The 25,511-nt window shown below is 35.1% G+C and overlaps 1 protein-coding gene across 2 annotated transcripts in view; it reads left to right on the plus strand.

The window, feature by feature from the left end:
- The window catches only part of Col11a1 (collagen type XI alpha 1 chain), a 163,766-nt gene that overhangs the window by 97,109 nt on the left and 41,146 nt on the right, over positions 1 to 25,511 (plus strand). For both annotated transcript variants that reach the window (XM_050155901.1, XM_050155826.1), the window contains 9 exons: positions 1,756 to 1,809; positions 4,283 to 4,336; positions 8,901 to 8,954; positions 9,987 to 10,094; positions 10,981 to 11,070; positions 11,342 to 11,395; positions 17,829 to 17,936; positions 22,844 to 22,951; positions 23,786 to 23,839. In XM_050155901.1, coding sequence (XP_050011858.1) covers positions 1,756 to 1,809; positions 4,283 to 4,336; positions 8,901 to 8,954; positions 9,987 to 10,094; positions 10,981 to 11,070; positions 11,342 to 11,395; positions 17,829 to 17,936; positions 22,844 to 22,951; positions 23,786 to 23,839 — 684 coding nt within the window. The remainder of the gene's footprint in view (positions 1 to 1,755; positions 1,810 to 4,282; positions 4,337 to 8,900; positions 8,955 to 9,986; positions 10,095 to 10,980; positions 11,071 to 11,341; positions 11,396 to 17,828; positions 17,937 to 22,843; positions 22,952 to 23,785; positions 23,840 to 25,511) is intronic.

Below are 25,511 nucleotides of genomic sequence, written 5' to 3' on the forward strand. Positions count from 1 at the left end.
TATTATGCTTTAAAGCACCAATGAAAGTACATATTAATTTGAAAAATACCATGATTAAACAACCTTAGTATCTAGAAAAAGACTTTGAGAGTCAGACTGTATGTTTTGAATATCAGAATGAAGGGTTTTTGTTTGCTTTGCTTTGTTTTTTTTACCCCATTTGTAACCTAGAATGACTAATTTCCAATAAAGTTATCTAATTATTAATTTTCTACATAGGGGAAAATATTTCTGCTCTTGTATGTGATAAATCGCATACATATCCATATTAACTCCCCACTTACTGGCAGCAATTTTAAATATTATTTATTCTTTTAGTATATATATATATATATACTAAATATATATAAAGATATATAATATCTTATTTTTAAATTAGAATGGAAAGTATTAGATTGTTTATGACAACTCAGAACATAGTTTATTTTTGTTAAGCTAAACTTTTGTATTCATACCTCCCTCTTCCTTTTGAGTTTAAGATAGATGCTGTCACTTGGAAAGAGCTGTATTTATTTGTGATAAATCATTGGATTCAAATAGTAATGAATTTTCCTGGTGAAACAAAAACTGGTAACATAAAAAGTAAAGTATCTTGCAGACCAACTTCAACAAGCTATTTTTTTTAGCTTTGGAAATAGTAAACTTAATATTTGTTTTATTACACAAGAGATAACATATATATTATGTCCCATTTTATAGGTCTTCATTTTATAGATATAATTATGTGTTTGTCAAGTACAGGCTTAACTCTTACTGATCTATTTTCTTTTTGATACCAAAACAACCCCTCTGACTCGATGTGCTTTATGCATTTTAAAGATATGTAAATAAGAACCTGAATAATATGTAGGAATAATAATATAACTAATTATGTATCAGGTTAGGAATGGTATTATAAATACATCTTGGAGCAGATTGCTAATAAGAATAATTATAGAGTGAAGTTCATCTTTTCTTGTATACAAAAGAGTCTAATGCAGGGAGCAGAAGTGACAAATGACAGATATGGCCACTGCATAATCGGTAAGGATAAGGGTATGCAATGTTTTCGGGACAGTTGCGTTTGCTCCTGTTGGCTCTGTATTGCTAGAAACAGAACTGTCTTCGAGTCCATTGCAGTTTCTGTTTTGCAGGGTATCTAGGTGACTTGGTCTGGAGCTGCTATTATGCCCCTGTTAGCTATGCATTGCTAGAGACTGACCTGTCTTCAAGTGCATTGCCGTTTTCATTTTGCAGGGTATCTGTATAACTTGGTTTGGAGCTGTCTGTTTGAGCCTGGTGGACTCAGCAGGGAGTACCATGTAAAGAGCAGCCGATCCCAGTCTCCCAGATTCTATCAATAATCAATAGTTCAGTGGTAAAGGATAGAGCCACCCTTTCATGACTGACTATTGAGAAGGCCAGTAATGTGTGTGTGTGTTAATAATTGCTGTGTTTGTAAAGCGTCTACTTCCTGTCCACTCTTCTTCAATATTCCTTGAGTTCTTGTTTAGGACAATTAACATTTTATGTGAACTCCAAACATTCATCGTGCACGTGGCATAAGAACATTGGTGTGATGTGTAGTTTCACACAGTTAAAAACTATTTGGCTTCTCAATCAGGACTGTACACACTATTATATTGCCATGCTTTCATGATAAAATGGGAGAAATTTGTTCCTCCAGTGTTTTGTCTGAAGAAATGAACTGCAGTATATGATAATACCTTCTTGACATTTTGTCGTTAAATTTTCTCCACTGCTTTTTATTCTCAGGGTCCTCAAGGACCTCAGGGTCCAGTTGGATTCCCTGGACCAAAAGGACCCCCTGTAAGTGTGACAAATTCTCTTTTGCTTTATTCAATAATATTTTAATGCTTGAGAGGCATAGCTTACAATCGTAATACTTTTTGTTTATAAAACATTAAGTTTTAAATTTGTTTTACATCCTGACAGTTCTCCTTGCTCCCCTCTGTTTCCTCCCTTCTCCTACCCTCCATCCTTCATCGATTCCTCCTCCCTTCTTGTTCAGAAGGCACAGGCCTCCCATGGGTATCAACAAAGCATGGCATGCCAATTTGCAGTAGGACCAAGCTCCGTCCTTTGTATTAAGGCCAGACAAGGCAATCCAGTATGATGGATGGGTTTCCCAAAGCCAACCAAAGCATCAGGGACATCCATGCTCCCACAGTTAGGAGTCCCACTAGTTGACCAAGTTTTATAACTGCAACATATAGGTAGAGGGCTTAGGTCAGTCCCATGTAGGTTCCTTGGTTTTCAGTTCAGATTCTTTGTGCTCTTATGAGTCAAGTAAGTTTCTATGGAAATTCTTGTGATGTCCTTGCTTTAAAAATGTAAGTATTGTAACAAAAATCCTTATAAAATAAAATTGGAATTTAAATATTACAGAATACATTTACAATATATTAATTTCTTATGTGTTTTTGCAACATGATTTAAATGTCTCTTGCTAAGCAATATCTTAAATAAAAACTGGAATAGTATAAGTGTTAGTTGTATAATTCTGGAATTCATATTTAAATCAAGAAAAGCCTCATACCACCGCTCTTTGGCCCATTATCTCTATTCCTCAGAGCATCAAGAAACTCCAGTAAAAGTCATGGTATTTTCATTTAGATTTAGGATCACCATTTCAAAGATGATCATTATAGAATCTTAAATATAATTTGTTCTAGTAAGGAGCAGGATGCTTACTGCTTACACTCAGAGGTTACTAGAAACATGTATAGGTCTAACACTGATCGCTATGCACATATTTGATGGAGTTTTAGTGTCTTTGGGGAGGAAGCCAGGGTAATGTGTTATCCTTTACCTAACATCCTATTAGTCTGAAAACTTTATAATGACCTCAGATTATAACACATTTACTGCATCTATATTAAAACAGTGGTAGTTTTGCAAGTATTTTAGTTTGCTGTTTTGCAAAGCTGCATCTTGTCCAATCAAGCAGTAATTAACTATGCATTTCTATTTCTCTCTAAGCTTTGGGTAAAGCTGCATATGTTATTACTATCTAATGGCAACTGCAGAGATAGTTGATATATGGTTTTAATCACCATATTCAGCAATCCCTAATTTTAAATAAAACCTGGTAATACACACAACAGCCTGTGTGTTGAATTGGAATGGATCAGGTAGAAGACATAGTCAGGGCATTGACAGGAGCAGCCCTCAAGTATGCCAACCACTCTAGGAGTCTCATCAAAGTGAAAGAAAGTTACCCACGGACGTCTTCATTTTAAAGCAAAGTTGTTTTGGTTTTTTGTTTGTTTGTTTTGTTTTTTGTTTTTGCTCCCAAACTGGCTCCATAATAGCATATATAACAATAGACCTTAGAAAACAACATTATTTAAATAATTAGTAAGGGGTGACAGGCCTGTCATAAAAATACCTTAATTAAAATGTCTATTTATCTGCATTTATTTAGAATAGAGAGAATGTATATACCTACTAAATTTGTTTTGAGAAACGAATGGATGTTTTATAGCTTATAGGAGTATAATCTCTAAGACTGTTGAAAGAACAGTCAATATCTGTTAAGTATTTAGAATGTCGAAACCTCACAAGGTTGTGTTTTTTAAGTATTTAGCTAATTGTGTCATTTCTCTCTTCAGACATGGTAAAGGGACATAGCCCCTTTGTAGAAAGCAGTAATGTGGCAAAAATTTCCCTAGTATTTCCTTCTTGGAGGATATTTCAGGAAATTGAAGGAACAATTATTCTTGATGACATCTAAAAATGAACTGTTTTTCCTTTACTTGAAGCAGTTTGAAAAGTAAAATGACGATTGTTTTACAGATTAGCATTTTTTCTCATTTTTGTCAGAAATTCGATGGCCACTAGAGGGCACTCGCTTTCTCTTTTATCCACTTTCTTTACCTGGAATGGAGCTGTGAAGGCTCTCTAAAATAGGACACAGGGAAAGTACAGTTTATATTCAAGCACTGGAAAACTAATGTTTTGCTAAAGTAAAACTGAACTTATGCGTGTATAATTTTAAAGTACAGAGGCATATGAAAGAATTAATTGAAATGCAGTGTGCTCTGAATGCAGTTCTATGGATTTCCCTTTCATTGTCTCTGTTTTTCTTTAAGAAGGCAGTTCACAAACGAGTTTATATAAAATCAACTAAATATCCCCTTTTATAAAATAAAACAATCAAAATGAAATTTTTTGTAAGATGCAAGATAGTTTTTTTCCATATTACCCTTGGGCTTCAACATCATGGGAAGAGTTTTTATGAAGAATTTATGACTTGGGTCTTTAATGTTTGTTATTCCAGGGCCCTGCTGGGAAGGATGGACTACCAGGACACCCTGGACAGCGTGGAGAGACCGTAAGTGACTCGGCTTTTGTTTTTATTTTTTTAATTTTTATGTTTTTGGAATAAAATTTGCTCCCAGACAACACAATTTCATAGAAACCTGTGTTATTATTAACAATGACGTTACTAGTTGAAGACTAATGGAGCAAGTTTCTTTTCTTTCTGTACTGATTAGTTTGTTTGATTTCTAATTCTCACTCAGTTTAATTATACTGTACTATATCCACTGTAGTTAGCTTCTTTTTCTTTTTGCTTTCTTTCTTCCCCTTCTATAGAAGATGAATTATTTTCTCATACAACGTATCTTATAGTTTCCCTTCCCTCCCGGTTGCCTCCCACCTCTGTCTCCTCCAGATTCCTTCCTGTTTCTTATTAGAAAAGAACAGGCTTCTGAGACATCACAGCCAAACACTACAAAATAAAATATAAAAAGATAAAGCAGAAACTACCACATTAATTTTTGACCCATCAGAAGGAAAAGAGTCCCAACAGCAGGCACAGGAGTCAGAGAGCCATTCATTCTCACAACTGGAGTTCCATAGAAATACTAGGCTAATAGGTATAGTACCTACTCAGAGGGCCTGGTGCAGAACCATGTAGGCCCTGTGCTTGCTGTAAGCTCATATGCTCATATGTGTCTTGCTTAGCTGAGTCAGAGGGCCTTGTTCTCCTGGCTTCCTCCAGCCCTTCTGACTCTTAGCATCTGTGGAGGATTCCCTGAGTATTGAGAAGAGGGGTTTGATGTAGATCTCCCATATAAATTCTTTCTCCCCATAATGTCTGGCTGTGGGTCTCTGCATCTGTTCCTATCATGTTGCCAATGAGCCTGTTATTAAAATATTTTAGCAAATGCATACATAGCTGCAAGTGTTAGCCTTATCAAGTTCACTTGAATAGAGAGGATGCTCATTATTTTGAATCTTATTGTTGCTACAGCATTTTTAGAATGATCTGATAGAGATGATCTCATATTCTGGTACCCCCACCAGATGCCACCTGGATCCATACTTCTAATGTGTTTTTCAAGGATCAATAACTTGAGAATTAATAATTAAAACTCCCCTCATTTCTAAATTAAATCAAATGGGGGAGGTTGAATATGACGAAAATATATGAAATTCTCAAAAGAGAATTTTAAAAGTACTTGCTTTTTACAAAGAAACCATATCATATAAACATTAAAATGTAAATCAAGAAGAAAATAATTAGTTAGCTGGAGAGTTAGGAATGTTTCTATCTAGTAGTTTCCACAGACAGATTAGGTTTAGGTACTTGTATTATAATTTTTACTTGAGAACAGTGAACAGCCCTATAGTTAGAACATAAGTATTTTCTTTCACCTTTTTTTCCCCCGTGTTGACTAGAATTTAAAGATTTCCTGCAGAAGATTCCAAAACCAGAATGGATATAGTTTGTAGTATATGTGTTTCCTTATTTCAAAGAAGAAATTATTTTGCTATATTTGAAATTCATCTCCAATAAAAATCCTTCAGAATAAATTTTGATGTCTTATATTTTGAAGCCTTTTTGTTTTTGTTGGGGTGGTTTCCCAATAAAAAAAAGTATTAATAGATTTTTTTTATATCTTGAAAACACACAATTCATGTGAGGGCTTCTGTAGAATCTAGTATTGAGCATAAAAATAAAAATAATTAAATTCCTTTTGATATTATCAGGACATAAACTATATTTTCTTGGGTATTGTAACAGAGTCTCCAATCACTCGTTAATGATTGGAATTAATTTCTGTTCCCAGAGACTTTGGAAAAGATTAACTTAACTTAAAATATTCTTTTTTTTTTTTTTGAAAAAAAAAATTTCCGCTTCCTCCCCGTCTCCCTTTTCTCTCCCCCTCCTCCCATTCCTCTCCCCCTCCCGCTCCAGTCTGAAGAGCAGTCAGGGTTCCCTGCCCTGTGGAAAGTCCAAAGTCCTCCCCCCTCCATCCTGGTCTAGGAAGGTGGACATCTAAACTGGCTAGGCTCCCACCAAGCCAGAACATGAAGTAGGATCAAAACCCTGTGCCATTGTCCTGGGCTTCTCAGCAGCCCTCATTGTCCGCCATATTCAGAGAGTCCGGTTTTATCCCATGCTTTTTCAGTCCCAGTCCAGCTGGCCTTCGTGAGTTCACAATAGATCAGCCCCACTGTCTCCGTGGGTGGGTGCACCCCTCGTGGTCCTGACTTCTTTGCTCATGTTCTCCCTCCTTCTCCTCGTCATTTGGACCTTGGGAGCTCAGTCCGGTGCTCCAGTGTGGGTCTCTGTCTCTATCTCCATCCATCGCCAGATGAAGGTTCTATGGTGATATGCAAGATATTCATAAGTATGTCTATAGAAAATATTCTAAAAATTAAAATAAATTCAGTTTATAGTATGGCGTTATGAAGTAAGAAAAATTTATTCTGAATTATAATAATTTTCTTAATTTTATTTTATTTATATGATTCTAATGTCAAATTCATTAGATATGCATATACTCTGAATGTTTTGTATGGGCAGGCATATGGACATATCTTCCAGCTCTCTCCAAAACTATCTTTTATATTATTGAGCTAGCAGCCATGTGGCTCTTTGTATGTAAATTTTCATTTCTCCACTATTTCTTCAGTGGAGCATTGACTTTAATCAATTCATGTAATAAGCTGTTACTCTATTAATTTTGTGTACTATTGATGTTCCTGCAGTTACTAAGACCTTCTTAAAATGTTATGCTTTTTAAAGGTCATACTTGCATTTTTTCCTCTTAAATCAAACTTAATTGATCAGTAGTTTGGAGAAAGCAACACAGACCTAAGCAATAGGTAAATTCAAACAGGAAGCATATGGCTGTTTAAGAGAGAGAGGCAAGATCAATGTGCTATAAACCTACAACTATTTCCAAAGCAAAACCACACTCTAGTAGCTGCCTAAGCTGATACGGTGTGGAGATTTTTCAGTGACGTAGGTTGATATATGTATGTAATCTAGTTGATTAGATTAGCTGGTTTGAGATGATAGTTCTGCGTAACGTGGACAAGTGAGTGAACCTGATATAAGTCTGAAGTTATCAAGGAAAGAATCGGATATAGCTTGACTCGACTGTCTACTAGGGCAGTCGGGAGATACTTTCCCACATGATGCAATAGGTTTTAGGTGAAGATTAAAGGAAGCCTGAGAACTGAAGGTGCTTTGTTAATAAATATTATCTATAGCATCCATGTGTTATCCAGGAGGAAAATTACTAGGGAATCACAACAGGGAATCTATCTCCATGCTGAGGTGGAGATGGCGCCAGACACTACTGGTCATGTCCTGTTGAAAACTCTTGAGAAAGAACAGAGTTCAGCAATTTATAATCTCCTATTTATAAAGAGGAGAGCTTACTGATATGAAGATATAATTGCACTTCTGGAGGTTGTTGACATAATCTGGAAAGTATTAAGTAGATGTGAATTCATGCATACAATTGTATATACACATACTTTATGTATATTCATGCACATGGTGTACATATGTAAATGTGCATTTATGAGTGAGTATACGTAGAATGTAGTCTGACCAAAGATTTTCAAACTCATTAGTTAATTCAAAGTTAAAATTTTAAAATACTAAATAACTTCTCTGATAATTCTCTTTAGAACAACTTTGTCTTGGCATTGAAGAGTATTGCAAAAGTAGAAGTCTTAAAATCAAATTTAAAAATAGGAGAAATGCACTTCGTTTCATGTAATATGAACTGCAATAATGAATACTCAGATTTTTTATTTTCCTGCAATTTATAAATAATACTCTCCCGTAAGTTGTGATACAAACATAGAATGATCCCTTTCTATTTTTTTCCTGCTTTTCTTGTTTTTACTGTTTCCATATTTTCTTGATTAAAAATAGTGTAGGCACTATTTTCTTTCATTGCTTTTTTTGAAGACTTTTCAGGTTTTTGTATTTATTTTTACAATTTTTATGTTTATTATATGACTTGAGAAATAAATTTATCAAAATAAAATCACATGGAAAAGGATACCAGAATATATTCCCAAAACCTGATTCATTGGGCACTCAGCCATCTTATATTTATTGATCAGATTATTTGCAAATATATTTTAACTGTTATTTTGGGTTCTAGAGAATAACATTTATAAAGTGGATATTATTACTAATAATGAAAAGTATTAACTTTATAAGTATATTTTATATTCTGTTTTATGATATTGTTAGAAATTTATATAGAGAAAATTAGTTAACGATCTTAAAGAATATAAAAGTCCTTCATACATCATCTATAAATCTTGCTTGTCTAAAATTCTTTATATTGTTGAATGAGGTAGAACAGTAAAAAGAACACAGTTTTATTCCATATCTGTCATAACCCAGTCTCTTATTTTATTGAAAATAATATATATACTGTAATATGAAAAATAAAAATAGAATATTTTGGACATTTATAAAGAATCAATACAATATTATCACATTATATTTGAAAAGAATAATATTTAGTCAATATTAAACTTCCATTTTAAATGTTTTTCAGTTACCTTGCAGAATTTTAATTTTTTGTTTTATCCTGCCTACAACTTTTATAGATTATACTTTACTTTCTTAGGGATTTCAAGGAAAGACTGGTCCCCCTGGGCCAGGAGGTGTGGTTGGACCTCAGGTATGTTTCTTTGTTCTTTTAGCCATTAATAATAAAAATAGCAAAAGTCTCATGACATTCAGAATGGCTGGGAACTCAGTATGTAACTGTGAATACCTTTGTGAAAAGAAGTGTTTGTACACTAACGATGAGTTCAAGAGTTTCAGTAATTATAGACAATGGAACTTAAACTTGGAAATATATGTAAAAAGTGGGGGCACGTGGCTTTTATCCATGCCCAGACCATGGTCACGATTTCCTCTTTATACCAAAAGCTGACCATACCCCAGCTTGTCAAACAGCACCCATAGGGAGACAGGGGTACACATAGAGAGCCTCGTATTTCCCCTCAGCATTTGCTGTACCTTCCAGCTATTAGCTTTTGAGTACAGCTTCAAGTGTAAACTCAAGGACTAGATTCCAGGACCCCTTAGCTTTATTCCTTAGTCTTTGTCAGTTGAATATGAAATAACTATTTGTATGGGGATTTCCAGGGCAGGGAAATTCCTCTCCCATCACACACACACACACACACACACACACACACACACACACACACACACACACACACCACTTCCACCAAAAGGAAAACTGCTCCATTTGTTATGTTCCAAGTGACTTTGATTTATTATGACTCATTGAGTACCAATCAGAGTGGCATCCGTGTCTCCATATTGTAAAGCTGATTATATGAAAAGAAGAATAAGGTGAAACTGTCATTTATAACGCAGGCATTTTAAGAGAAGTTGGACTAGCTTCCTTCTCAAGTAGTTCTAGTACTGGACAAAGAAACTATTCTTGCATACTTCATAGAGGTCCTTAGCCCATCTGGCTATTCTCACCAAGACTACAGCAAGCTTTTCAAATACTTGCTAGGTACACTACTTTCATTGAGTTTTTTTTTTTTTATTAAGTTCGAGGAAGCATATTATTGGGCATCATAAACATAAAGGAAAATAATCTCATGAAAGGGAGTAATCTTTGCGTTTGCTTTCTATTTATCTGGCAAAAAATGAAAGGACACTCCAATACAGCTTTGCTTGTCTTATTTAGGGACCGACTGGTGAGACTGGGCCAATAGGTGAACGTGGGCATCCTGGGCCTCCTGGGCCTCCTGGTGAGCAAGGACTTCCTGGTGCTGCAGGGAAGGAAGGTGCAAAGGTACAAGATCAAGAACAATCGCTTTCTCATGTTATGCCCAAGTTGCGACCCCTAGAGAGACCACCAGGATCCAGTCAGGTCCAGAATGCAAAAGCAAGGTTTATTTGGAGCTCTATACAGCCAGGCTATTCGCAGCGCAGAAGGGAGGAGAACCCCCTCATCATTTGGGGTTGACATGATATAGGCGAAAACCACAAACCAGGTTTACTCAGGGTCAAGGGGGTTCTTTGCTAGATACAGGGTGTGGACTCCTGCACAGCCTCTTTTCCCTGTAAGCAGCTACTTTTGTGCATGCTCCCCTGCCCTTCTCCCACCCCCAGCAGTTACTCCTGCTTCTGTCTAGACCACAACGCTGGGTGTCAACAGGTGGCTATCTGCTAGGAGCATTTCGTGGTTTATACTTTTGCGAAGTTCCTGTTTTCGACTAACTCTTGGTGCTACAAAGGTTCTTGAACCCAGTGCCTTGACTTGCTCCTGATCAAGCAAAGTTTTTTAAAAATTTCCATGTCCGTACACTCAAAACTTCTATATACTCCTTATCAGCTACAAGTGTGTTCTTTGCATTTCCTTATTACCACCCAATGTCAGAACAATTTGCTAGGAAGATATTTAGTGTGAGGTTATTGTATTTCAAGACAATTACTGAGTAATAAGGCAAGAGTCATTTCATTGACCATAACAGCATCAGTTTGCGTATGTCCTTTCATCTAGGTAGCATTATTGTATTTTAATATGAATGGCACTCCTAATGACAACCCTTTAATTAAAAGATGTTCACATTCTCCTTCCATATTTTCTTTAATAAGGATGAGCGAGACTCGCGGTTTTGCTCATAAAAGCTGTGTAGAAATTTGGTTTTGCTAATGGTATGCATTTTATCTCTCAGGGTGACCCAGGTCCTCAAGGTATCTCAGGGAAAGATGGACCGGCAGGAATACGTGGTTTCCCAGGTGAAAGAGGCCTTCCTGGAGCCCAGGTATAAGCAACATACATGCCAAGCCTGTGGATGATATTTTTGCTTGGAGTCATGAGCAATAAAGGAGCTATACTTAAATCTAGGCATTTCATTCTCTCTCTCTCTATCTATCTATCTATCTATCTATCTATCTATCTATCTATCTACCTACCTACCTACATTTGTTGATTTCAGAAAAAACTTCCTGTCATCTCCATTTTGTCAAGCACACATTGTCTATTTATAGTTAGTTTATTTGTATTCAATCTCCTTGTTTGTTCACTTTTGTCAGGGTGCACCTGGCCTGAAAGGAGGAGAAGGTCCCCAGGGCCCCCAGGGTCCAGTGGTAAGTATGATGATAATAGATGGCCATGCTAGCCATCATTGCAAATTACAGCTCTTCTATCATTATTCTCATGCTGAGATCCCATGGTGTGCAGAAGAGAAAATAAATATGTGTCAATCAAAGCTCTCAATGCCTGGTTTCTGCTAATTGCAGGCACTAATGAGAGCAGAAGCACAAGGGTTTAGGAGGTTGGAAGGATTTGCTCTGACAGGAGGTAAAGAACTGTCTTACCGCTAATAAATCAGAATTTAAAGCAAGATAATGTCATGAATAGGAAAAGCCTGGAAAGACTTTAGTTTGAATTTATTTTCTTCTTCAGTCTCTCATTCAATAATTAGTCATAAAGTAAGCTTCGATTTCATGTACATCATAGTCTGTCTGAATTAAGTACCTGATGAGACTTGAATTTTTTCAGTGATATAAAAATATCAAATAAAAATAAAAAATAATATCATTTCCTGTGCTAATAGTGAGAGTCACAAAACTATGTAACATCATGAAATAATCGGCACTGAGCAAGTATCAGAGTTGGTCTCATGTTTATTCCTGAAGGTATAAGTAAACGTGCAGAGAAACACAGTACATCCCTCATGATTTTTATGCCACCTTCATTCTCAGCAATGCACTGAAGTATCACTACCACACACAAGATGCCATATTTAGAAGCCTTTCTCATTTGATCTTCTTATCCTTATCTGCTTGTATAACTGAATGTTTTCTTAAATCTCTTTCCAACTTCTACCCAGTGTGATGGAGGTGGGTCTTGTATCTTATCTGTTGCTTTCATTGGTTAACTAATAAAGAAAACTGCTTGGCCTGATAAGACAGATAATTAGGTAGGTGGAGTAAACAGAATGCTGGGAGAAAGTAGCTGAGTCAGGGAGTTGCCATGATTCTCCCACTCCAGACAGACGCAGGTTAAGATCTTCTCTGGTAAGCCACCTCGTGGGCTACACAGATTATTAGAAATGGGTTAGGTCAATATGTAAGAGCTAGCGAATAAGAAGCTGGAACTAAAGGGCCAGGCTGTGTTTAAAAGAATATAGTTTCTGTGTAATTATTTCGGGTAAAGCTAGCCAGGTGGCAGAACACAGCCCTGCCGCTCCAATTACTACACCAGTGCAAATTGGAGCCATGCTAATCACTTCAAAATACTTTGCTTGCGACTTCATCACCATTTCTGCCATCATTTCCTTTGTTTGGTCCTTTTTTTTCTTCCTATAAATGTTATCTCTTCTCCTTGACTCCATTTAATTTCCTACCTGTGCTCTCACAGTTCTTTGCCATTGGTACTCGAATATCCATTTAATATACCTCCCCAGCTATGCCATCATCTGATAGAACTAATCTTGTGTGTCCATACTGCCTTCAAAATCAACTTATTACTCATGGATGGCAAATCAACTTCATTGTGTGATCCTAATAACAATGGCTTACCCATATCATTACCCTTACTGACCCTTAATTTCTGCCATATGATGCTTTGACATTCTCATGTTACTCAAATCACTATGATTTTTGACAGTATTATACAAGTATGATTTACCAATCATTAACTCAGCTCCAGCGGATCACTACCTTTTTGTGGACTCTGAAGTCATTGCTGAACTAATGTGTACAAACACAAACCACACACATAGGAAAAAAAAATAGGATTTAAAGAAATAAAGCATGAAGGATTGTCAAGAGCTTTCCCACTATGATTTTCATTAATATAAAAATTATATATTATTTTATTTATTGACTCGTGGATCTTGTGGCTGTTGTTTTGTCTCTGATGGTACTTACTTTATATGGAGAAAGCATATTAGTGGAGGGAGACACAAAGTTCCCAAAATGTGTTTAACATTTTACAAACTTGTCATGCCTTCTTTACCCCATCACCATTCATTATTCTTTTGTTATTAAGCCTTACCTTAATGTGTTGGATTCTATTCCCTACTTTGTGAGTCATTTCTTCTCGTCATTTTTTCAATAGCTTACATGTTTTTTTGTCATATTCCTTTTTTTTCTCCTTTCTGCCTCTCTATTCCTGAGAGGATTGTATTGTATTTTCTCATTTTTCACATGAGAGAATAGGGATTTTGGAATATCTGCACTGATGACTCTTGAGTCTTGTGTTCCACTTAAGAACAAAGCTGTTACACCCAAGGATGGTTGATCTGTATTCAGAGATGGTGGCAAGAATTAATGACAAAATATTGTAGCACTAATATAAAGCGTTCAGATGATCAATCAGAGTTTGTATTTTGAATTCTAGTAATGTTGGATGCTTCATCTGAACTTTTATTTTGTTTGATTCAAAGTTTGTCACTGGGATAGTGTAATGACTTCACTCCATAGTATTGTAATGGTGGTCATTTTGGCCTTAAAAATATGGAAATATGCACTTGTGCTTTCTACCTAGATAGTTTTGCAAAACAAGAACTTGCTTGTCTTTCTGTTATTCCTCAGTGAGCTCCATTTACACTGAATGCTGATGAGATGATTTGTCTGTTTTCATATACTTTACAAAACCTCCCTAGAATATGAAATAAACAATGAAAGAAGCTGACAATATATGTTCTCTACTGTCGGCTTCTGAGCAACAGTTAGAGAAAGAGCCTCCATTCTCACTGGTCAAGAATCCACACCAATGTCACTGTTTCTTGTTTTGTTACCATTAATAGATTATAGGGAGATGTCACAACATTTTAGGGGATGGGTTACAGAAGTGGGAGAAATAGCATTAAAGAAAGAAATTGAATAGAAGGTTTTTATCTTTACAGTGCAAAAAGCATATTCTCTTTTAAATTTGGAAGCATAAGAAAATATGTTTTCTGTAGTGTTTAATATTTAGTATCATATTTATTCATAGGAATAAAGAAAGATAAACAATTTTTGTGACCCTTTACTTTCTAATTAAAAAAATTACAAAAATGATAGTTCTGTGTTTCTAAGATGTTTTGGCATGTTCTTCCATGTTCAGTAGTATGATGTACCTCTATGCTTAGAAGATTCTATTTTGCCACTAAAGTACTTTATACTACTGAATATTTCAAGAAACCAATCACAAGCTATTTCTCTACATATTTTATTGATGATAAAATAAGTCATAGAGAATATGCTCCAGATCAAAAAACTGTTGGTTCCAGGACTAGAAAGAGAAGGCTCACCCTAGCAACTGACACAATCATTTATGAAATGCTTTGTGCCAGTATCTATCACAAGTGTTTTGTCATTGAAAAAAAAAATAAGGGGAAATCCCAGCCTTTGTGAGCACTATCAAGTTATCATTTTAATGTATATGTCTGTTTTAATCATAGCTGTTAATACAATAATTTTATTTACTCTGCAAAAGTAATTATATATTACTCTACACAAATTCATATTTTTTGCAGTTTAGATACCTAAGCTTTACAAAGAATATTCAGCATGAGAATAAATTCCTCAAAGCTAGGACCCACTGTATTCCATCCTGTTTTCCTAGATTCTGTCACATGAGCACAGAATCCCAGTGTACAAATGCTGAATGTATAACGAGGACTTTCTTCTAAAATTTAGCTGAAACTCAAGGAAATGAGAGAGAGTGCCTTACCAGTGTTCATTGTGACTCAAGGATTAGAAAGTTTTATTTGTTCCAAGCTGGTCTGAGAGTATTTACAATTCTCAGCTTCACTATACATCACTGCTTTAATCAATGGGTTCCATCAGGGATTTTCACTTTACATTTATTTGTAGATAAAATAAATTCAGTGCTGAGCATTCCATTATTACAGATATCCAGGCTTATGGAATTTCTGTAATAACAAGTACAAACGGGGGTTTGCCACTGTACTTTAGGGCACAGGGATGCACTTCTAAGCCTCTTTGTCTTCCCGTCACTTGTTTTAATGCTGATGAAATCTGACAAGATCATGAGAAATATTTTAACTACAGAAAAGCAATATATTTTGTTATTAATTTTAATGCAGCCTCCAAAAGCAAGATGATAATCTGAAATTTAATCTTAGGAATGCTTTAAGGCAGAAAGTAAAATACTTTGCTCTTTAATGATAACATATAATATCTACACACTCTGCACACTTCCTGAGACTCAGAACAGTATTCTATCTCTGCTTAAGACACACGAAAATGGTTACATAAAATAGTTTAATTTAAAATATTAAGTATACTTTGCTTTCAACAAACACATTGTTTCCAAAATAAAAGCCATGAATCATATGTCAATCACAATACATCAATTAGTGTGACACATAAGTCTTTTAGCACAATTCTTAGAGACAATAAATATTCAGCCCATGTTCTGCAAATTTCTATTGACTGTACTTGAGTAACTCTGGTTTTAACCAAGACCAATTGTCCACATAATATATAAAGAGAAATACACATCATTAATAAATTATGTTTTTATTATATACCCATTATATTATTTGTATATATAGATATATGTATGCATTTGTAAGTGCGTTAATGGAGGGAGAAACAGACGTAAGGATGCACAATACACATGCATGCATACATACATATATTTTAGAAAATACTAAGTGCAATTTTTCTCACATTTATGTTCTCATATTTATTATTTATAACACTTGATTAGTATAGGCAGGTAATATTCACACAGGTTTTTGTTGGTTATTATACAGCGTGACAAACATAGTCTGTGATTTTTCTTGTAATTCTAGCTCATAAATGCCTCTTTGTTTAAATCCAGCTGCAATTTTGACNTTTTTTTTTTTTTTTTAGTTACTCTTGTATCATGCTGCATTACTGAAGGTGTTCATGAGTTGTAGAAGTTCCTTGTTAGAATTTTGGGGGTCACTTATGTAAAATATCATATTATCAGTAAATAGTGAGATTTCAACTTCTTTTCTGATTTGTTTCCCCTTAACCTCCTTTTGTTGTCTTATTGCTCTAGCTTGAATCTCAGGTACTATATTGAATAGATATGGAGAAAGAGTACAACATTGTCTTATTCATGATTTCAGTGGGATTGCTTTAAGTTTCTCTTCATTTAGTTTGCTGTTGGCTTGCTGAACATTGCCTTTATTTTGTTTAGATACATTCCTTGTATCCCTGCTCCTTCCAAGACCTTTAACATGAGGGAATGTTGTTTTTTTGTTAAAGACTTTTTCAACGTGTGATTTTTTTTCCAGTTTGCTTATATGGTGGATTACATTGACACATTTTCATATGTTGAACCATCCCTGCATCTCTGAGATGAAGCCTACATGGTCATGGTGGATTATTTTTCTGATGTGTTCTAAGATATACTTTTCCAATATTTTATTGAGCATTTTTGCATGAAGAGGAAATCTCAATACTGAAGATCTATGTCCTAAATATAAAATCCCCCTCCTATGTAAAAGAAATTCTACTTGGTTATTATACAGCGTGACAAACATAGTCTGTGATTTTTCTTGTAATTCTAGCTCATAAATGCCTCTTTGTTTAAATCCAGCTGCAATTTTGACAAATTTCTTCAATCTTCTTGCCCTTAAGTTTGACACCTGCAGTTATAAAAAGTAAATCAAATGTTTCATTTAGGCATAAAATAATCAAGAGGAAAACCCATCACATTTTATACTACCTTTTCCCTCTGACATCAACTTGAATCTTATCAATTCATTCGATCCTATAAATATAATAAATGAATGAGAAGTACTCTGTCACAGAAGAATTTTAGGAAATTACTATCAAGAAATTTAAGAATATTTAAGTCTGTCAGTGGTCAGTAGAGAAACAACATAAATTTACCAGTTCTAAACAAAAATTCCAAAGTCTGAGCTAATGGCGTACTTTACTGTATAATGTATACTTGAGGTCTTATGAACTCAACTTTTGGATTTAGAAAAAAAATATATTTAGTGACTTTGAAGTGAAGTCCAGAAAGCACTTCAGACAGTAAACGGTGTAGGGAAATAATATGTTAACCCTTTATGATACAAGAAGAAACTATGCAAGGTTCAATACTGGATAGATATTTATGTAGTACTGTGTTCAGTAGTGAACACAGATTTTCAAAGCTACCAGCTCAAACACTAGAACTTTGGGGTATCTTTCATTTCATCAAAATTTCTTTATTTTATATTTTTTGAGACAGAGTTTCTCTATTGCTTTGGAGCCTGTCTTGGAACTAGCTTTTGTAGACCAGGCTGGCCTTGAACTCACAGAGATCCACCTGCCTCTGCCTCCAAGTGCTGGCTTTAAAGGCATGCACCACACCTCCCAGCTCATCAAAATTCCTTAATGTCAGCATCTGCACTCAATACTGAAATCAGCATTTCACCCCTTAAGTGATGGTTATACTATTTCTTGAATTATTAGAATTTTCTCATATTTAGCTTGACAATTTTTGAGTAGATTATGTTTTTATTGTTAAATAAGTGATTTGTATGACAGTATCTGTTCCTTCCACTAATGACAAAATATCCTCATTCCCATGTTCTAGGGTTCTCCAGGAGAGCGAGGCTCTGCAGGTTCAGCAGGCCCAATTGGTTTGCCAGGCCGTCCAGGCCCCCAGGGCCCTCCTGGTCCAGCTGGAGAAAAAGGTGCTCCTGTAAGTAGTGTTGAGGGATAAATAGGTGACACTGGCAAACCGGCACACAAGATTACATTTTATTCAGGAATATCAGCTCTTCATGCTCCACTGCATGCTCCGTGCATATGTGCCCGGCATGTGAAGACAGCTTCTTGTATTCTTACAATAGAGGAACTTAAAATTCAATTAAACTGGATGGCGTTTTCCCACAAGTTATGAAGCCCTGATATCTGTGAGGGAGTGGAATGCTATTAATGTTAAAGGCTTCTAATTTTGTTCATTAAAAGAGTAAAATGGGAGTTTTGATTAAACTTTATATACCTCACTGCTCTATAGTAGAAAGATGTTGAATGTTTTACCACGTTCAGAACACAACTTCCATCTCAGGTGAGTCCATGGTTCACAGGCTTATCCCACAGGACACACTTGAGATTCTCATGTAATTTGAGTTTTGCTCTTTGGTGAGTGAAATAAGAAACGTGATTATTTCAAGCCACATTCATTCAAAGCAAACTTTCTGTATCTCAATTACTGTGGACTTTATTATGTTTATTAGGTTTGTCTCTTTTGGTTCTGTTTTTTGATTCAATCACATTGAATTTTGTAAAGCATCTTCTAAGACGAATCACAAACTAATTAAATCAATATAGATTAAAATGCGCTATGATTCCCATAACATATAACTTAATACTTTTTCCTGTAAGGTGTGAGATAATCAGTTGAGTTTGAACTAGTAATTCAAATATCACTGTCATTTCTTTACTGTCTTCAGATTCAGGAATGGAATTATTCTCATTGTCCATACATTTTCTTACATTATATTCATGTCCTGTGACATACTGCAGTGGATAGTTCATAGTGAACAGCAATGTTCTTATCCATAGTGTGGATGCTGAGAAATTCAAAATGAAGGGTCTTCATCTCGGGAAGCCCTCATGTTATTCTATTCTAAGACTATGAAAGTTTAGAAGTGGGCAAAACCCCTTTATAGCTATTTACTTCTGTAACAGTTCACCCAGCGCATTTCTAAGGCCATCGTTTCTCTTTGCCCAATGGAATAATATCTCTCATTAGGCCCAGCATTCTAATTATTGCATAGACAGTGATCTTTATGATATGCATTTGGGGAACATGTTCAGACCCTGGTAATCCTACTGATGTGTTTGCAATTCAATCAGAATGTTAGAATTTGATCTTGACACAGTTGTATACATGTTTTGCTTTCCAACAAAGGCAAAATAATATTGCATATTTTTTACTGAGAATTTTTCCAAGGCCTTATGTTTTATACTATACCCTTAAAGGAAAAAGGGCTCAATGTCTTTGATTCCACTTAATTAAAAAAATTTTAGGCCATACATAACTTGTGGAATAAAGGATGAATACAGATGAAAGGAACTTTGTTGCTTTTCATGCAAATTGAAAATGTAAGTTCTGTGATGATAATGTTTTCAATCCTATGATTTCAAGTGAATATATATTTTGGTTTATAAAGTAAATACTTAACCAAATACCAAAGTCAAAAAGTACTGCCAGTCATTTTACAATTTAATTTAGAGAGACTTATGAAAAATTATTTAAGAAGCAGACTGAGGCCCTACAAGTTTTGACTGTGAGTGATGTCATGGCTAGTGGGACAATGGAATCCTTGCTCAACTAGACTTTCATTTTTTCATACCTAAAACTACAAATATATTCATATTTTGTACTTTTCATTTTTCAAATAGTTAATGAAAAAACCTATCTGGTAGATACTGAACTAAGTAGTATTTTAAGGAAGATATCAGCTTGTATCTATGAGCAGAAGTTAGTTCTGGCATTGTTGGGTCACATTGCCCACAGATATTCATGAAAAAGTCTTTTGAAACTTCATGGAGATGTTGGCCGACATATTCTGCTTGCCCAATTACAAATATAAATTTTGTCCTGAGTTGAAATATGAAGTAATTACAAAAGTTACAGGTTTAGACGAACTAAAAGGCATGTTAGACCATGTGGAAGTCAAGCTCGTAGTACTTTCATTAAAAACCCAGCATCTTGAAAGGAAAGCAAAATGGAAAACAAAATCCAAAACTGTACAGAATACCCACGCACAATGATAATTATGGCCCAAATATGATCTCAGAATTTTCAGTCAGTTAAAAACTCTTGGAGGTGGGATTGGAAAGGGAAGATAAACATTTTTCAACTTATCATTTGGGGATAAATATTTTGATTATGTAACTGATTCCTAAAGAAAACTTGATTTGTAGAAATGACTGCCATGTCCTCAGATTATAGATAAGTTCTATTAGTTACATCTCTTTTGGCAGTGCAGTTGTAGTAAGGCGAGATAAAGAAACGTCAGTATGAGACACAGCAAAGTCAATACTTTAACTAAATGTGAACTGGGCAACAGGAGCCATTAATTTCTAGTAAAACCAGCTTTAAATAGCTTTTCTGTAATATAAGCATGCGTTTGCATGATTTTAGAATGGTGAGGGTCAGACTGTCAACCTGCCGCGCCATTTGGAATAATAGGTTTAGAACCAGCACATTCTATTTTCATGTGAGGTAGAGTTGAGATAGAGAGCAGAGATCTATAATCAAACTATAGAGGAGCATTATGGATATGCATTGTGGAAGACTCCATCAAAAGTAGAGAAAATAGACACTTGGTGGTAATGTTTAGGTATGTATGGTTAGTTCTATGAGCACACACAGAGAAAGAAGGTGAGTGGTCATGAATGGAACTCAAGGAAGAGTGCAGTAGTTAAAAGTGCTCATGGGATTGGATGCAACCCCTCTCTTAATTAGTCAACCATGAAGACATGTGTTTATTTCCCAATAAAAATGAGATAAATGAGAAGTAAAAATATAAAGAAAACAAAGAATGAGAACTGAAAATATTGAAGTTGAAGGAGACTGTTGGCTTCTATTCAGAATGGAGTTGAGAGCTCTCCTCTCTTATTTATGTAGTTCATAAGAACATTTACATTCTGAACTTCAGAGCCTATTTCCCATGTCTGAAAATAAGACAGTCATAGGAGTCTGAGTGTCATGTGCAGTTAGAATTCTAAGCATCATATAGAGTTGGGTTGTTTTCAGTAAATAACCATCAGCATCACAATAATCATCACCGTGTGAACCAGAACAGTGATAAAATGGATGAAACAAAGACCAGAAAATAACATATGTGGGCTTTTGAATGAGGAAGGATGCACTTTAGGAGCTATGATAAAGGTTGAGTTGCATAAATTTAGCAAAACAAAAGCAGTAACAAAATTTACATTTGTAAACTTTTACATTTGTAGCAGAGCTATGTTATTCCTCTTGCATTAGGTGTCATTGGGTGCCAGTAGGAACTAGATCAAGGTAGTGTCTTAGTTTCTTTTCCTCTTTGTGATAAAATACTCTGAGATAAAGCAAGTTCTCAGAGAAAGGATTTATTTAACTCATTGTTCAAGGAACCAACAATCATCATGGGGGAAATCAAGGCAGCAACAGCTTGAAATAGCTGATCACTTTGTACCTCAAAAAAGCAGAGAGCCAAGGGTAAAAGTATGCGTATTGCTTAGTTAGGCATTCTCCACTCACAGCATCTAATGCAGCAGCCCAGAAATGGCGTCAACCACGGTGCACAAGATTTTTCCATCCCAATTAATGTAATCAAGACAATCACCCACAGACATGGCCAAAGCCTTCACCTACATAATTCTAACTTGTGTCAAGCAGGCAGTTAACACAAAGCATCACAGTGAGGCCACTGCTCACTTCGAGGAATGATAAGCAAATATGTTCACCTCGTGCTATGGGTTATATCAGCTGACTGGCTCTTTGAATGTCGTGGTAAGATGATGTGCGAGGAAGAAAAAGACACGCATGTGTGATAGCAGCAAGTTATTTTAGGAGCTTAGAGAAAGGCGATACATATTTGACAAGAACATATATGTAGACTGATGGTCAGGATGTAGACTAATGGTAAATGGATTTCCTAGCAGTCGTGTGACCCTGAATTTGATACCTAGCTCTAATAAAATACTGTCTTAAAGAGGTAACTAGAGGCAGAACACATAAACATGCATCAGCATAAAGGGTTAGGATACTGTGAGGTGAGTGGGTGACAGAAAGGCAGGACAATTGATCACTTGCATCTTCTCAGTTAATGAAATGAGAGAACAATCATTGCATACAATCTAGAATATTGTTGCCAAAAAAACAATGGAAATTATAGTATGGAAAAAATACATTATTTTAAAGCCTGAAAGCATATTTTTATAGCTGTAGAAGATTTTTTTCATCAACAAGTTTCTATCTTTCATCGTACATAAATTTACAAATAGAAAAACAATGGTACTCCCAGAGAGGAACAAACAAAGCCATAGAGAAAGAGAAAGTCAACACACATGCTGTTTGGCATCAAGAAAAGCAGACACGAAATCAAATATCCAAACCCATTGAATCCACAACATACTTGTAAAAAGGGGTAATCCATTGCATATTAAAGCACATCATAAAATTTTATGTTTGTTTAAGTCTAACATCTGTGGAAATCTCATTAGTTTGGGGAAGGCAAGGTATGTGCCCAGAAAGATGGTAGCCATTTGATTTGCCAGGATTTGTTTGGAAAAAATAGTTTCAAAATATTTTTTCAGCTGTTCTAATAAATTTTACAGAGTATCAATACAGACCTATAAATTATTAAAGGTGATGCAAGTTTTCCTGGTATTAATAATTACCTGCAGAGTGCAACTCATTGTTTCTGGTTGTTCTTTACAATTTCCAATTTGTTTTCCAGAAAGATTAAACTATTTCTTTTCCAAATAGAAGAACTAAAATATGTAGAGCTACGTTTGTGTTATTATATGTATGTATTATTTCTAAACCATATAGAACCTTTATGGGTTTCTTACAGCAATTAATGGCATATTGTCTTTTCACTGCAGGGAGAGAAGGGTCCTCAAGGCCCTGCAGGTAGAGATGGAATCCAAGGCCCTGTGGGTCTTCCAGGGCCTGCTGGTCCTGCTGGCTCTCCTGGTGAGGATGGAGACAAGGTTGGTGTTATCATTTGCAGTAGTCTATCATACAAAAGAACATTAACTGATTTCTCAGGCACTCCATAATTAATCAAAAATTAAATCTAAAGTGGAAGATTTGTGGTTTTATCTTTTTCAGTTTTGATACCTTTTGTGTAACCAAAAATACTATATGCCTTCTAAAGTTAAGAAATGTGCTTTCTATAAAACAGCATACAGAATAGAAACGTAGGTATGATAAAAGAACAATAATTTCTGTTTTAAAAAATTATCTTCCTTGAAGTAGTGTAAATTGAATACAATTATCTATACATGTTTAGTCCTGAGAACTTGTGCCATAAGATTTATGAATAAGCTTTAGTAGAATGGTAACCCCTTTTTATTGACATATGAATAATAAATCTCAGATTTTTATGAAAATGGTAGGATTTTATTGTTTCAAGTTAATTTCTAATTTTACTGTAATATGTAGAAATTTTGTGAAATAGTGTTCATATATTCTTACTATTTGGAAAACTGGGAGAAAAAAAATACAATTTGATTACCGTGTGCTTATATATATATATTATGTATATAGATCAATGTGCTTCCATTGTCAACTTATGGTGGTGATATTCAGGAAAAGATCAGTTTTTAAGATGTATTTTTAGTTGTAGTCTTCAGAGTTATGCTGACTTCCTCTTCCTAAATATTGGTCATTTGTAGAAATCAGAGGCGTCTACATTGAGACCACAGTTTTACATACTAGCATGTAACTTCATTGACAGTAAAATGTCAACATTGGATGATAATGATTAGATCTGAGATATGATAATTTGAAAATCAGCTTTAACACGCATCTTTCAAACCCAGGGTGAAATCGGAGAACCAGGCCAAAAGGGCAGCAAAGGTGACAAAGGCGAAAATGTGAGTTCCTACGACTTGGTGAGGGAGCATCGTTCTTTTAATCCCTTTACATGGATCTTTTCCATAGTAACATTTAGCTCCAGCAGAGTTTTGTCAAAAAGTCTGTGAATTTGTCCTGTGAATTTAAGTGGAAAGAAATAAATTTAAATAAGTGTGTGTTGATTTATATAAAAAGTAATCAAAAGAACTTTTACCTTAATAAAAAATGTATATGGATTTGGGGAGATGCTTCTGCTCAGCAAACAAGGGTAACTGTTGCTTTAGCATGCAGAACTATCTTGAGGTTTCAGAATCCATGCAGGATTATAAGTCAGTCTAGGTCAGTGTTCTGTGAGAGACCATTACTCAATTGAGTAAGTCAAAGAGTAATAGAACTGATTACTCAGACATCTTACTCTGCCCTTTGCCTAATCATGTGTACATAGAGCACACATACAACACACACACAAACACATGCACATCTGCACACACAAAATAAATCAAGTACAAACATATTGATGTATAAGTATATATATCCATATATACACTAAAAAGATTATAATTGTTTTATATTTGCTGTAGTTAGACTTATAGACAAGAAAGGTTGTTGTCATCACAAAACTGAATTTTATTTCATTCTGAAATGACAAATATTATTTGAATACCAGAATCACACAGATATGTTGGTCAAAAGGGATAAAATTTTTGACATCTTAGATTGCAGAATCACAGTCCATCATCAAAGGATGCCAGGATAGAAACTTAAGGCAGGGATAGGAAAGAGGAAACCTATGCTGCCAAGGTCATGGAGAAGTGCTGCTTACTCCTTGCTCAGCCTACTTTTTATACCATTCAGGACCAGAGGCTGAGGGGTAGCACAACCCCTCTCATGGGCTGAACTCTCTCACATCAGTCATCAAATAAGAAAATGCCCCACCATACAGTTCAGTCTTGTGGGGGCATTTGCTCAACTGAGTTTTCCTTTTTGTGAATTGCTCTCACTTGTATGAAGTTGACAAAAGACTAAAACCAACAGACTCCATTTATCCAAAGCCTTATTAGTTAATACAAGAACAAAAGGATGTGTCTATGTATGGATAATCCATTACCTGTTTAAATATAATGTTCAAAGTAGTTTTAAGCACTTGAATGTGTAACACATGTGTATGCACAGAAATTTTTCATGTAATAATATATTCGATGCACAGCATCTTAGAACCCTGTTGATAATTAGAAAATGTATAGTATATTTTTATGTGCTCCTTCTGATATATATATACATATATATTTAAAAAACATTTAAAATATACAACTTTAAATTGGTTTAGGTTAGTGGAAAGACCTATTTTTAGATATCTACAATTTTAGAGGGGAACATTTTCATGTTTTTAGTAAATATCAATTTTATCTTGATTATACATATGAAACTATATGTCTTCAGGTAATATAATAATTGATGACTGCTGTAGCAATTACAGCACTCAGGGAGTAGAGGTAGAAGGATCTCTTTGAGGCTGAGGCCAGTCCGATCTACAAAGTGAGTTCCAAGACAAAAAAAAAAAAGGCCATATCTCTGAATTTCCAAAAGAGTACAGAGGTGCTTAGTAGATCTCAGTTAACCACTGTTTACGTTGGTCAGTCATTGCTTATCTTGGTCAGCCATTGTCTTTTGCTTGTTTAATTTTACTGATCT

Source organism: Alexandromys fortis, unplaced genomic scaffold, assembly GCF_014885135.2.
Source record: "Alexandromys fortis isolate MF-2015 unplaced genomic scaffold, M_Fortis_MF-2015_v1.1 scaffold_19, whole genome shotgun sequence".
NCBI classification, from domain to species: Eukaryota; Metazoa; Chordata; class Mammalia; order Rodentia; family Cricetidae; genus Alexandromys; species Alexandromys fortis.